Source organism: Crocodylus siamensis, chromosome 10, assembly GCF_052110815.1.
Source record: "Crocodylus siamensis isolate JL-2025a chromosome 10, ASM5211081v1, whole genome shotgun sequence".
NCBI lineage: Eukaryota > Metazoa > Chordata > Crocodylia > Crocodylidae > Crocodylus > Crocodylus siamensis.
In genome coordinates, this window is record NC_143404.1 from 29,886,193 (window position 1) to 29,900,532 (window position 14,340).

The 14,340-nt window shown below is 41.1% G+C and overlaps 1 protein-coding gene across 1 annotated transcript in view; it reads left to right on the forward strand.

Annotated features, from left to right (window-relative positions):
- Window positions 1–14,340, forward strand: part of DOCK2 (dedicator of cytokinesis 2) — a 514,744-nt gene that overhangs the window by 483,992 nt on the left and 16,412 nt on the right. The window contains exons 45-47 of the mRNA XM_090064272.1: window positions 1,196–1,372; window positions 6,735–6,818; window positions 12,565–12,702. Of these exons, the coding sequence (XP_089920398.1) occupies window positions 1,196–1,372; window positions 6,735–6,818; window positions 12,565–12,702 (399 nt within the window). The remainder of the gene's footprint in view (window positions 1–1,195; window positions 1,373–6,734; window positions 6,819–12,564; window positions 12,703–14,340) is intronic.

The window sequence follows — 14,340 nt, forward strand, 5'->3', positions numbered from 1 at the left end:
GGGGGAACATGTCCCCTGGCCTGGCACTAGACCCCAGCAAGGGTCTGCGTGGTGAAGGAGGTGGAAGTTCCCGGGGGTCTTTTCCTCCCACCTACAGCCCAGAGAACTGGGCTTGGAAATCCCCAGCCCCACTGCCTCACCAGCTGCTGGCCTCTCTGAGAGGTCAGGGGTGAAAACACACCACGGGGCTGGCACTGCCCCATCCCCCCAGAGAGGTGTGATTGGTGAGGGAGTGGGGTTGGGGCTTTCCCAGCCTAGTTTGCTGGGCCAAGAGCAGGGGGGGGGCTGGTGCTAGATCAGGGGGTGCATTTCCAACCCCACTTCTCAGAGAAGCTGGCAGCTGATGAAGAGGTGGGGCTGGGGCTTTTGCAGCTTGGGAGGGCTTGCTGGGCTCAGTGAGAAAAGCCCCTCCCATGCTATGCAGACCCAGACTGGGGGGGCCTAGTGGTCTGTTCCCCTGCCCTCCAATCTGGCCCGACTGATGGGTGCAGACAAGACACGCTAGGGAGCAGAGCCTCTTACTGCCTCAGGTATGTGAAAGCTGGGGGTGGGGTGGAGCTGGCCCTGATCCACTGGAGCAGACAGCACAGCCCAGGGCTGCAAACAATCTTGGGATGCTAACAGACTGTGAAGTAACTTGGGAGGGCATCTGGGATACAAATTTGAATGACTGATTTACCTTATATCAGTTAAGCCTGATACTGCTTCCAACCAGGCTCATCTTAGAGGGGGCAAGGGGGAGGCCATGCCCCCACTTTGACCAGTCGTGCTGACTGGGGGGCCCCAATCCTGAGAGAATCAAAGTCCCTTGCACTTCCCCTTTTTTAATGCACTAGCTCTTATAACACAGGGAGTAGAAACAATAGCATGCAACTAAGATGAAAAATCACACAGTAATAATATCAAATAACAAACACCCTTAGTGAGCAACTCATAAACTCATACCTGTTTCTGTTATCAAGAAATCATAATAAGCAAAATCTACCTGTGAGCAATTAGTATACTGAAACTGAGGTAAGTATTTGTAAGCAATTGTTGCCAATGAATAGTTTTTTAGCAGCAAATATGAATATTTATTAGCTTTAAAAAAATCCTTTTGCAGAACATACAATTTCCTCTAGCTTTGCCAGTGCATTAAAATAAATGAAAGTGGAGGAAAGTAGCCACACTAAATGTTCTTCCCCTTATTTTGTAGACTACCATTAGTCCTCTAGAGAATGCTATTGAGACAATGTCTATGACAAATGAGAAGATTCTGATGTTGATTAACCAGTACCAGAGTGATGAAAACCTTCCCATTAACCCTCTCTCCATGCTTCTGAATGGAATTGTTGACCCAGCAGTCATGGGTGGCTTTGCAAAATATGAGACGGTAAGGATTTTAAGTTAACTTTAAAGGATTTAAACTTTAAACATATTCCTGTTTTTTCTAAAGTGAACTTCTATTGCTTCCTTACTATTTAGGATGGCAGACAGTAGGTTGGGAAAGTAAACAATGAACCCCAATAATTTAACCATCTTCACATTCTGGTTATATCTATCATAGAGTCATTAAAAGCGGAAACTAAATATGGACACAGAACAGACATAAGAAGTATAACCGAAAGCCACTTTTCCTGCAGATGTAGAGGTTTCCGTATAAATGTGAAATGGGAGAGCACAATTACTCTTGTTGCAAGGCTTGTTCTGTGGTAAACTGATCAGGGTGGATTTGATTTAAATCAGATCTATTTAAATTGTGATTTTAGTTGCTGGTCAGGAAGCATTGCTTTAATCAGTGTTTTCCACAAAAAGTGCATTCTTGTTGGTTGATATCCTTTATTCATTTAACTTTTTGAAACTTTGTACTTTTAGAGAAAGGTAAGGCTTGACTGTGTACACAAACTTGCAGTGAGACGAGAGGACTAATGGATAACTAATCAGGTCTGATATCTCTCATCTCCATATACTGCTGTTAACAAGGATGTTATCTCTGGACAACAACTCCACAGTTTGAAAACTGAAACTAAGCATCACAGAGATGCTTAATGGGATCTTCTAGACTGAGCACTGAGACCCATTGGGTAGAGTGGTTGTCTTTAATCTTTACTAATCTATAGAGGAGCCTCTGGGAACCCCATGAGATTGGGCCCCTAATGTAATCCATGGTCTATTGTGACTTATTTATAAAAAACTTCTAAAAAGGTTACGTGAACATATTCTCTCAAATGGTATATAATGAGAAGTTACAATCCCTATTCCTTGAGCTTAAACATATCTTATATTAAAACTATCCTTATATCAGTTTATTTTTCCAAAAAAGCATCTTAACAACAAAATTAATAATATGATTAAATCAAAATTTTATAAAATCTGATTTGTTTTAATTGTTAATTTTTATCCACGCTGAAATTGATTGAATATTTCCTTCAGAATAGGAGCCTGGGAGTTAGTGGGCAGTAAGCAGAATATGAGCCAACAGCATGCCCTTGTTGTGAAAAAGGCTAACAGTATACTGAGCTGCATTAGTAGGAATGTTGCCAGCAGATCAAGAGAAATGATTGTTCCCCTCTTTGGCTCTGGTGAGGCCGGATCTAGAGTACTCCATTTTGGGCCCCCCACTACACAAAAGAATTAGAGAGAGTCTGGTGGAGGGCAGCGAAAATGGTTAGGGGACTGGGGCATATGGGAACAGAGTTTTATTTAGTCTGTAGAATAGAAAACTTTGGGGAGTTTTAATAGCAGCCTTCAACTACTTAAAGAGATTACAAAGAGGTTGGAGCTCTAGACTGTTTTCAGTGGCGGTAGACAACAGAACAAGGAGCAATGGTCTCAAGTTACAGCAGGGGAAGTTTAGGTTAGAGATGAGGAAAAAAAAGAGGTAAAGCACTGGAACAAGTTACCCAGAAAGAGATTGTGGAATCTCCATTCTTAGGGGGTTTTGAGACCCAGGTAGACAAAGCCTTGGCTGGGATGATATAGCGGGTGGTGGTCCTGCTTTGAGCAGAGGGTTGGACTAGATGACCTCCTGAGATTTCTTCCAACCCTAAATTTCCATGAGTCTCACACACGAGAGGATTTAGAGGCAGGTCATCTCTTAGCTAGATAAGGGCTTTTTCCAATAGCTGCACCCTTTCTGCAAATAAGTTTTTGTTTTTTTCAAAAAATGAATGCTGAAGGACAGCAGAGTTTAGAGAATCTTAGTGATTGGAGGAACTGAATTATGGAAAACCTGACCCTAAGATATCTTTAAGACAAAAATGTTGGAAGGGATTTGATACCTTAAGTCTTGCTATTTAAGTAAATCCTTTATTATTAGAAATTGTAATAAGAATTAATATGGCATTATCGCAAAGCCACTTATTCCTTTTGGTGAAGTAGCTCATGAAACAGGATACTGGACTAGAGACACCTCATGTCTGATCCAATGTGGATATTCCTGAATTCATATATCCCCAAGTACCTCCACTTCTACGTAACATAGGAATCACATATAAATGCAGACCTTAGAGCAGGGGTTCCCAACGTTTATGTCCCCAAGGGCACATTCAAATTCAAAAGAAAAAGGAGAGGACGCCAATATGAATGTGAACATTCAGAATTTAGATCAATCTCATCATCTAATCCATTACTTAAAATTGCATAAGATCTGCAACTTCAAAATGCAGCTTCCCTTTACTTCGTATTCTTTTGAAGTTTTATCCATGGTGCCTGTGGGCACCATGTTGGGAAAAGCTGCTTTAGAGCCACTGGGCATTTATACAAGTACCTTTTTGTCCCATGACGCAATGGAGATCCACTGCTTCAAAGCAGACTCAATTAATCAAGTCCGCTTCACATGAAAGCTGATGTACATTGCTCTGTGCTGCATGCAGTTGTATGAGCAGTGAAATGTGTCAGCATCCAAAAAATGGAGGCAGTGTGCTTTTGAACTAAAGCACCTCACCACCATTTTCCTTGCACTGCCGTGCATTTTGCTGCTTATACAACTATATGCACTGTAGCACCATGCACTTTTCAAAGTGTCCGGTGCTGTGGTGCTTGCATATGTAAAAAAAGGCCTCTGACTCCATAAGATTTTTAAATATCTTCCTAAAAGGTCTCTGTCTTACTTCAAAAAGGTACTTGGCTATAGGACATTTCCCTAGACCTGCAGTGACTCATGGTGTCATAAGAGACCTCCTGATTTATTTACCTGTCCTTTTTCTGTTTCGGAAAGAGTATGAGGTATAGAAAATGTAGCAGGTTATGAATTGTTTTGGTATTGGCAGATGGAAAGCTTAATTCTTACCCCATTGGTCATGTGTGACGTGCAGTCTTGTGTAAGCAAAGAAAAAAAGAGGAGTCGCAGCTAAATAAAATAAAAATACAGCACACAAAATACAAATGCAGCCATAACCTATGTGTCAAAATACAGAAAAAAGCTAACTTTGAAGGGGTGGACAGATAAGATCTTTGGGGAGGCACTGAGGTCCTAGAGGGGAGGGGAGCCAGGTGTCCCAGAAGAGTGGTCGCTTCTTAATGAGACGAACCTCCAAGCCCAAAGGGAGGTAATCCCAACACAGATCAAAGGGAGCAGGGGGTGCAAAAGCCCCCATGGCTCACTATAGCAAACGATAGGCCAGTTAGTCTTACCTTGATCCTGGGTAAGCTTTTTGAGAGAATTATTCTGGCACATGTCCACGAGGAGCCAGCAGGGGGGAATGTCTTCTAGCTAAAAGGGAGGCGTACACCTAATGGAAGGGAGGGGCCATCACCAGGGAGGACTATACTGCAGTTGCTCGGGGATGTAGGCGGGCAGTCAGGAAGGCCAAGGCGGAGATGGAACTGGGACTAGCTTCCCGGATCCAGGACAACAAGAAGTCCTTTTTTAAATACATAGGGGACAAAAAGTTCTGGGTAACGTGGGGCCCCTGCAAGACATGCTAGGAAATTTGGTTGTCACACTAGACAACAAAGCTAACCTATTTAATGACTTCTTTGCCTCTGTTTTCCTGAGCAGGGACCGGATCAGCCCCCACACTGGGCCCCCCTCAGGGCCCAAGGGAGGTGAACCTAGGCCAAGGGTCAGTGAGGGAACTTCTGGAGGGACTGGATGTATTTAAATCAGCTGGTCTGGATAATCTCCACCCCAGAGTGCTGAGGGAATTAGCTGAGGTCATTGCAGGACCCCTGGCATGGCTTTACAAGCACTCATGGTGCTCTGGTGTGGTGCCAGAGGACTGGAAGAAGGCCAACATGGTTCCCATCTTCAAAAAAGGGAGGAAGGAGGACCCAGGAAACTATAGGCCAGTTAGTCTTACCTCGATCCTGGGTAAGCTTTTTGAGAGAATTATTCTGGCACATGTCCACGAGGAGCCAGAAGGGGAGAATATGCTTAAGGGCAACCAACACGGGTTCATTAGAGGCCAGTCCTGTTAGACCAACCTGGTGGTCTTCCATGACCAGGTCACCAAATCCTTACATGCAGAGGTAGCAGTGGACATAGTCTTTCTGGACTTCTGGAAGGTCTTCAACACTGTCTTTCACCCTGTTCTCATTAAAAAACTGAGGGACTGTGGTGTCAACACCTACACAGTCAGATGGGTCACCAACTGGCAGGAGGGCTGCACCCAGAGTGTGGTAATGGCGGGGTCATTTTTGACGTGGAGGGATGTGGGCAGTGGGTCCCCCAGGGCTCAATCCTCAGGCCTGCACTGTTCAACACCTTCATCAGTGACTTGGATGAGGGGGTAAAAAGCACCCTGTTCAAATTTGCTGATGACACTAAGATGTGTGGGGATGTGGGCATGCTGGGAGGGAGGAATAGGCTACAATTGGACCTAGACAGGTTACAGGGGTGGGCGGATGAGAATAGAATGGGATTCAACACCGACAAGTGCAAGGAGATGCACCTGGGGAGGAAGAACCAGCACCATACCTACAGGCTGGGGAACTCCTTTGTTGTCACTGCAGAGGCAGAAAAGGATCTTGGAGTCATCATTGATGCCAAGATGAACATGGGCAGGCAGTGTGGGGATGCAGTCAGGAAGGCCAACCGCACCTTGTCATGCATCCACAGATGCATCTCAAGCAAGTCCAAGGAGGTGATCCTCCCCTCTATGCAGCACTGGTTAGGCACTGGTTAGGCCCTACGAGGAGAGGCTACAGGACCTGAGCCTGTTCAGCCTCCACAAGAGAAGGCTATGGGCGGATCTAGTGGCCTGTTACAAACTAGTCAGAGGGGACCAGCAGGCATTGGGGAAGTCCCTGTTCCCCCAAGCACTACCAGGAGTGACTAGAAATAATGGTCAAAAGCTGGCAGAGGGTAAATTCAGATTAGACATTAGAAGTCACTACTTTACTGTCAGAGCAGCTAGGATCTGGAACCAACTTCCAAGCGAAGTGGTGCTGGCTCCTACCTTTGGGTTCTTTAAGACAAGGCTAAATGAATACCTTGCCGGGGTCGTTTGAGCCCAGTACTCTTTCCTGCAATGGCAGGGGGTCGGACTTGATGATCTGCTGAGGTCCCTTCCGACCCTACTAACTATGAAGAATCACAGGTGTATTGAATAAAGATGGAGATCTATGAACAAGATAGATCCATTGATCCTCAGTTATGTTAACAGTGAAGTATCTTTACAAGCTACATCTCTAAAGGAAGTCAGATGTCTTAACATTCTAATGTCCTGTAATGATTGTGAATACAGTCACTGAAGAAAGGACTAATTTTTCATGTCAAGCAGATGGACTGATTGATTTTTATGCCCTTTCAGGCTTTCTTCACAGATGAGTACACCAAAAACCACCCAGAGGATCAAGAAAAGCTGAACAAACTGAAAGACCTGATTGCTTGGCAGGTAATACCATATTGGCAGCAATTTTCTGAGGCTTTCTCAGTTATTTTTTTTCTGTTTGTTTACTGGTCTTGTTTTTATTGGGAGAGCATATATGACCTAAATATTTCTGTTATGGTTGGAGTGATGTTGTAGCCATGAGGGTCCAGGAAATATGTGACAGACTAGGTTATTTTGGGAGGGTCATATCTTTTTTTGGACCAACTTAGCACAGGCTGCATCTTCTTCTTTTTCAGACTCAAGGAAGGTTGCTATGAAGCTTGTGTTAAATATTTTCTTGCATGGTCTCCTCTTTTTAAAAGGAATAAATTCAAAGCTATGACTAGAATCTGACTATCTATGTGAAGTATAGCAGGTATTTTTAACAAGTTTTTGCAAAATGTATGGTATTAGCCAGTGATAAACCTCCTCATTATAATGGGAGTGAGTATAGAAAGGGATGAGGGATATTATTTTGTTATACTGTTTTGGCAAAAATGAGAGAAGGCCAAAAACACATGGCAGCTGTTAATATATTTTACTTAAAACCTGTACATGCTCTAGTATAGTACACCCTTAATTATTCAAATTCCTTTGGACACCACTTGCCAAAAGCCATTTGAATATGTGACACTTCAGCATCTTGTGAGGAATTTTGCATGCTAACACATGATGCATAATGTAAAACCATACCCACTTAACATTACAGATATTAAATATACAGAACTTAAAAGAGAACAGGTTCTTAAGCAGCATCAACAGTTACAAGTTGATAAAGCAAAATTGCTGGTTGGATAAATCAAGAGTTTAGATAAATTTACTGAGATTATTCATAAAATATCACACCACTGAGTTTCTTTCTTCTGAAATGAAGTGGAATGGCTAAACTTTGTGAGGGCACTAGAAATTTTCACTCATCTACTAGTTAAATGACTGCTATTTTTCTGTAGATGGGTACATTATAAAGGAAATATTTCCTTTATGCAGAATAAGTTTCATTCTTAAGGGCCCAACAGATAATACAAATATCTGACAAAGTTTATTTTTCTTCAGTGCCTTCTGAGAGAGTTGGGGAGGGTATTACCAGAATCATGGATTTTAATCCTGCAGTCTTGGAGCACAGCTTTAATTCCTTATTTCCTACAGCACATCACTGCCGTGCTTTGCTAAAATTCACACACAAACTCTTACATGTTTTGATCTTGAATTTTAGCAACATTTTGTATCTTGAATTTTGCTAATATTCCTTCATTCCTAAAACTGGTGCAAATTCATTTTTATTAATTTTTTATTTGGTATCAGACTAAAGAATACAATTTTATGTTGCTTAGGAGCTCTGCAGTGCATGCCTAGTATCATTTGCAGTGTTGTTGCCACTTTTTTTTGTGTAGCACTCCGTTCCACGATCAGCACAAAAGAGTAATAGTAAATACTTTTATTAAGCAGATTTCTCAATAGGAGAGCAAAATATTCTACCTGTATCAGCTACACTAATGCTATTTTTTTTCTTATTTTTAAAATATGCATACGTTAACCAATCTCCAGAATCCCTTTGTTCTCAAAGAATAAAGTGCATTTACTGTAGGCAGCATCACAACATTTTTTATGACATTCAAAGGAAAAATAACTCTCTTAATTGTCCTAACCATTTGTTGTTATAACAGAAGAAATATTATTTCAGGAAATATCAGTTCTATTTTTATAATCTTGTCAAGACAATTAATGCTGCTGCAAACCTACTTCTAGGACAAAGACTGGCTGTACGATAAGAAGCCTTTATTGTGTTGCCGATGAATATGGTTCATACAGCCTTTGCTAATTATGAACAAATCACTTTGTCCAAAAAATTAAATAACATGAATGAGAGATATAGACTTTGCTATGGAAAGGAAAGTCATTATATTTAGTTCATACCTGGTGTTAAAATATACCAGTGACCCTTAAATGTCTGGCTTCTAATAGATTTCTTCTTTCCCTAATGTGAATAGTATGAAATCTTATTCATTAAATAGAAATTCTATTACAAATTATAACTTGATATCTTTCATTTCTCTCTATATATATTATGGACTTTGTGTCACTGATTATGACTCACCACCCCCCTGTGAGGCAGTGAAAGTTTATATTTATTTTGTAGGTGGGTAGCAGCAAGACTTTTCTACCAGTTCCAGGCTCCAATCCAGAAATAATATTTCCAAATACTTTTTAAAGTTTCCTTCTAGCACCTTCCATGTTCTAGCACCTTCCATGTTCATTGTTTCCATTGTGGAGCTCACTATAACTAATGGTTACCAAGTTTTATATTCATACCACATCTGTTCAGTATTCTCTCCTCTTGATACAGTCTAAGGGCACAGACACATGAACAAGTTACTTAAGATACAGCATCAAAGAACCAAACAAGTCAGGAATACTGCAATATTTGAATCATTTGCAAGGAGCTAGTCTGTAGTAAGGGCACAAGTGTACGTTCTTACCCCATAGTAAATAAAGGCTAACTTGTGAAAGACTTTACAATGAATTTAATTTACTTTGTGGTGCTTGTTCATGTGCTCATGTCCTAAAACACTTAATGGATGTCCAGATTCCACTAAAAAAATTGCAAACTTTGTTCTTCACCACAGATTTAATACAATGTACCCTGAAGCACCAGTATTGTGATTCAAACACATTCAGTTACTACTACTACTACAGAGCACTACCAGATCTATCCATAATAGAAGTGTTTTAGTAATATGCTTTTAAGAATCACACTGTGAATTAACTTCCCTAAAATGTGGTGAGGGCAAAGAGAGTTACGTGTATATACTATTAATGGTGTTTACAGGGTCAACACACAATAAAGGAAAATGGAAATATAAGTGGACTATACAAAACCTACATTACTTGGAACTGATTAAAAGGTTTTGGTAATGCATCAGAAAGGTTACTTGCAGAAATAAAGTTAGGAGTATATTGAATAAATCTCAAATTTTAAGGACTCAGGAGCAAGGTGCCCTCAAGGATGAAGAGAAAAGGGCTCAGGGTTCACTGAATAGCCATGTCTGTTTATTATTATTTATACAACACCGAAAGCTGTGTTAAGTAGGATAGAGACATGAGCTCTATCCTGGAGATAAAGCTGATGCAGGAGTGTAACAAAGCCAGGAGAAAATAGAAACGAGAAGAACTGAAAAAGAAGGGTTTGTTTCACTGTGAGACCCTCATTTTTGTTTGTAAATAAACTCATCACATCTTGTAACCCAACAGTAGAGAGACTTCAATGAAGAAAGAATTATCACTTGGCAGGACAGAGAGGACCATTGCTAACCTAGTTTTTCATTTCGTTCACAGAGGGAATGGATGCTGGGATAGGTGGCTAATGACTTGGAGAGATAACACATTTATGGAGGTGTAACTGATCCCTCGCTACAACTACACCAATATAAAATACACCAGTATAAGTGTCACTGGTTTTTACCTTACCTGAAGTGGCGGGGCAGGATGGCACTTTAAAGACTAACTCATTCAGACGGGCATAAGGTATAGTAGTTGACATCATCTGACAAAGCAGGCTGCTGCCGTTAAAAACTTTTGCCTGTCTGAACGAGTTGGTCTTCAAGATACCACCCTGCTTTGCTTTCTGACTCACTGTAGACTAAGTTCCCAGTCGCATGTTAAATTTAAAGTGTGATACTGAGTTTACTGCATTATTGCACCTTAAAAACAGTGCGCATGTGTGACCAGTTACTGCTTAAGTTGCAATTAATCTGTTAACCACATCTTAAATATAACATGCGTTGGGAACCTAACACAGATAACTGCCTCTCTCACAAGTAGCAAAGTGCTGTAATAGCTGCTTATTCCATCCAGCTGCCCTGGGATATCTGCATCGCTGGTCACTGAAGATTCCAGCACAAGTTACACTGGACTACAAAACTGGTGAAAGCTATACCAATGCAAATGCCTTGTTTGTCCAGGCTTTGAAAAACCTAGTGCTGGATTTTGAAGAGAAATGAGGACTCTGAAGCTGAAGTTGGGGAGTCCTTTGGATATATCGCCCCCCCCCCCATTCAGCAATTAAAAAATGGCATTTTTCATTCAGCAATTAAAAAAAATGGCAAGTACCTTTATTATCAGATGATGGGTGCATCTATACATGCGCTTTACTGCAGAATTGACTAATTAATTTTGCAGCAAAGCATCTCTGTCTACATGTGCACCCATATTAGGGTCCAGCAAATTAATTAACTCCATCATAGTATAGTGCTGTCTGGGAAACTGCAAAAAGGGATCTCAGAGACGCAGTCAACTCCAAAATGAATGCGAGTCACCAGTGTGATGAGGTAATAAGTAAAGTTAACTGCATCCTTTCTTGCATAAGTAGGTGCATCACAAAGAGGTGGAGGTGATACTTCCCCTCTTTGCGGCATTTGTTAAGTCACAGCTGGAGTATTGCATTCAGTTTTGGGCACTGCACTTCAGGAGGGATGTGGATGACCTGGAGAGGGTTCAGAGGAGGGCTACTTATCTGGTTAGAGGCCTACAGAAAAATACCTATGTGGACCGATTGGGAGACCTGAACTTCTTCAGCCTCTGCAGGAGGAGGCTGAGAGGTGATCTTGTGGCCGCCTAAAAATTCACCAGGGGGGCCCAGCAAGAAATAGGGGATACAGTGTTTACCAGGGTGCCTGTCAGGGTAACTAGAAATAATGGCCACAAACTGGAAGACAGCAAATTCAGTTTGGACACCAGGAAAAAATTCTTTACAGTGAGGGTTGTCAAAATATTGGATAAGCTTCCAAGGGAGGTGGTGCTGTCCTTTTCCTTGGAGGTATTTAAAAGGAGATTGGACAGACACCTGGCTGGGGTCATCTGACCCCAGCACTCATTCCTGCCCAGGGCAGGGGGTCAGACTCGATGATCTAATAGGTCCCTTCTTGACCCTAACATCTATGAAACTACCCTAGGGTGGAAGAATTTAGGCTCCTGCAACACACATGTAGATGTACACCTTGCTGGGGTCATTTGATCCCAGTACTCTTTCCTGCCATGGCAGGGGGTCAGACTAGATGATCTAATCAGGTCCCTTCCGACCCTAGAAAATATGAAACTATGGTGCCTGGGGCAGGATAGGACACAAAGAAGCTACAGTATGGGTGCTGCCTGCTGGCTAGCCCTGCACTGTAACATCACTATGCCCCAGTCGACCCCAACGCTACCCAATGCTGCCACCCAGAGCCTGGGGCTACTCTGCCATGACTGAAATTGCTGTGATCACAGGTGCACAAGTAAACACTGCACCCAGGAGCAGCTGACCACAGTGCAAACTGTGCTGGCGTTTATTGTGTAGATGCAACCAGTTAGTATCTTGGATGACCTTGCATGGCTTGTCAAAAGGGTGTTTGGTTTTGTGATTCATCTTGCACACCTGATCTTATAAGAAGAGCAACAGGTTTTACCAGAGACTTCCACATAGGCTTTTCAATTGCATAACATAATGGAACAAACATTAAAATATATAAATAGGGTTGTGAAACAGTGACCCTGAGGTAGTACTCTAATCTAGCCGATTCCAACACTTTACCCAGGAAGCCTGCTTTTCAGAGCTCTCTCCAAACTGCAGTAAACTGCCTATCTGCTGCTACCAGTTTCTGGGGAGTAATGAAACCAGCTGACAAATATATTATAAGCAACAGTAAAAATTTTGCAGTTGACTTGGCAGATTCTGTGCATAGAAGGAGAGGGGTTGTCACATCAGTGTAACATTCTCACTTCTTATTTTTTCAAGCTACCTTTCCTTGGGGCTGGAATTAAGATTCATGAAAGAAGAGTTTCTGAAAACCTTCGTCCTTTCCATGAGCGTATGGAGGAGTGTTTCAAGCACTTAAAGGTTAAAGTAGAAAAACAATATGGAGTCAGAGAATTGGTAAGGTTCTTCTTTTATGCCCCTCCTCACTCCTACACTTTCTCTTTATTTAGAATGTGCCCTGTACTTTTCATATAAGCAAACCACCTCCTGCACTTGTGTTACTTAAGGACTGTTCTATGATCTGAAGTTACTGTGACCTGAATTTTAAACAGCCAACTACATCTCTGAATTTTAGTCAGGGGAGTTAATTAATTCCCTGATGCATCAAACATCCCTCATTCTGAGATTTGTAATCTCTCCCCATCCCTATTAAAACTGCAATACTTTTTCACACTAGACAGAAATAGAAACAAATACTCTGAAAAAATGCTATGACATACTTTTCCCCTCTTTCTGTAATTTTTAGTGGTTCAGAGCTTTGATCTACACTTAGTACTCATAGCTCACTGCACTTCGCTAATTCTAAACCTGTTTTAAAACAAACGGATTGTGCGTGATATTATCATAAATAATAGCTGAGACCTAAACTAGTAAGAAGTGGGAAGTTAAAAGATAAATCTAATCACAATGTCTTCCAGTCACCTCTCAAATAAAACCACTTAAATGTCTGAATATCGTTTTAACAGTTTGTTGGTTTCAGGAATTAGATACTCATTGTTTGGGAAATTATGTAGTACTGCATTCAAGTTTGATCAGAGAAAAAATTAGGGTGGCCAACTTCTTACCTATGCTTTTGGTGGTATTCTGTGCTGGGACCCCAAATTAGGCAAGTTCCAGGCATTTATCTGAGTATTTTTATATAACCTGCTCTCTGCAATTTTATCATATGCTGCCTCCCTCAACACCTGTTTGTATTAAATTTATAAAACTAAACAGCAATCTATATATATTATTTCTCTCCTTTACTACATGCTCTGTTTTTCTAAGCCTCCCATTTTCAACAATGTCCACAGTATTGTCTGAAACATGATGGTAAACCTGACAGTTTAGCTATCTAATTTCATCTCTTGAGATTTATGGTCAGTGTCCAAGCTGGTCTAATCTAACTCTTTAGATGCAAATATCTCTCATACTCACTCTGAGGTTCAGTATTCAACATAGCAGCGGGGTATGCTGTTATAAATGTAATTGCATTCAAAGATACATGATGCAACAGGGTGAATTATTTTATCGCTATTCAAGAAATTCCTCATAAATGAATATGCTTGCTAGATAGTAGTATTTAAGACATTTTATCATATTCAAGAGAAGCCAGTTAGTTTGAAATACACACCATTTCCTTTTTTATCATCCTTCATTCTGTTTCTGGCTGCTGGTGTGAGCTCTTTCATTTAAAGGGTAGTTGCGCCCATTGTGTCTTATCACTGTATTCTAGGAGCTCATGGAATGAGAAGTAATTCTAAGTGAATATAAACTGTGAAAAGTATTTTCAAAATAAACTTTGGAACTATACGTGGTTTTTCCGAGCCTTGACAGTCTTAGTGAAAAGTAATAGCATCAGAAACTAGCAGCATGGGAGTTCAGCATGTGAGATTCTATACCAGTTTCCATACAGATTCCAAATGATCTGAACCATCAAAATAAGAATTTTATTGTGTAACTGTTAAACATGGTGAGTCTTGGATTTTTAAAAAACTATTCTTGCTTTTATTAAAGAAAAATTAAAACAGGATGGAAAGTAGTTCACAAAGTTTG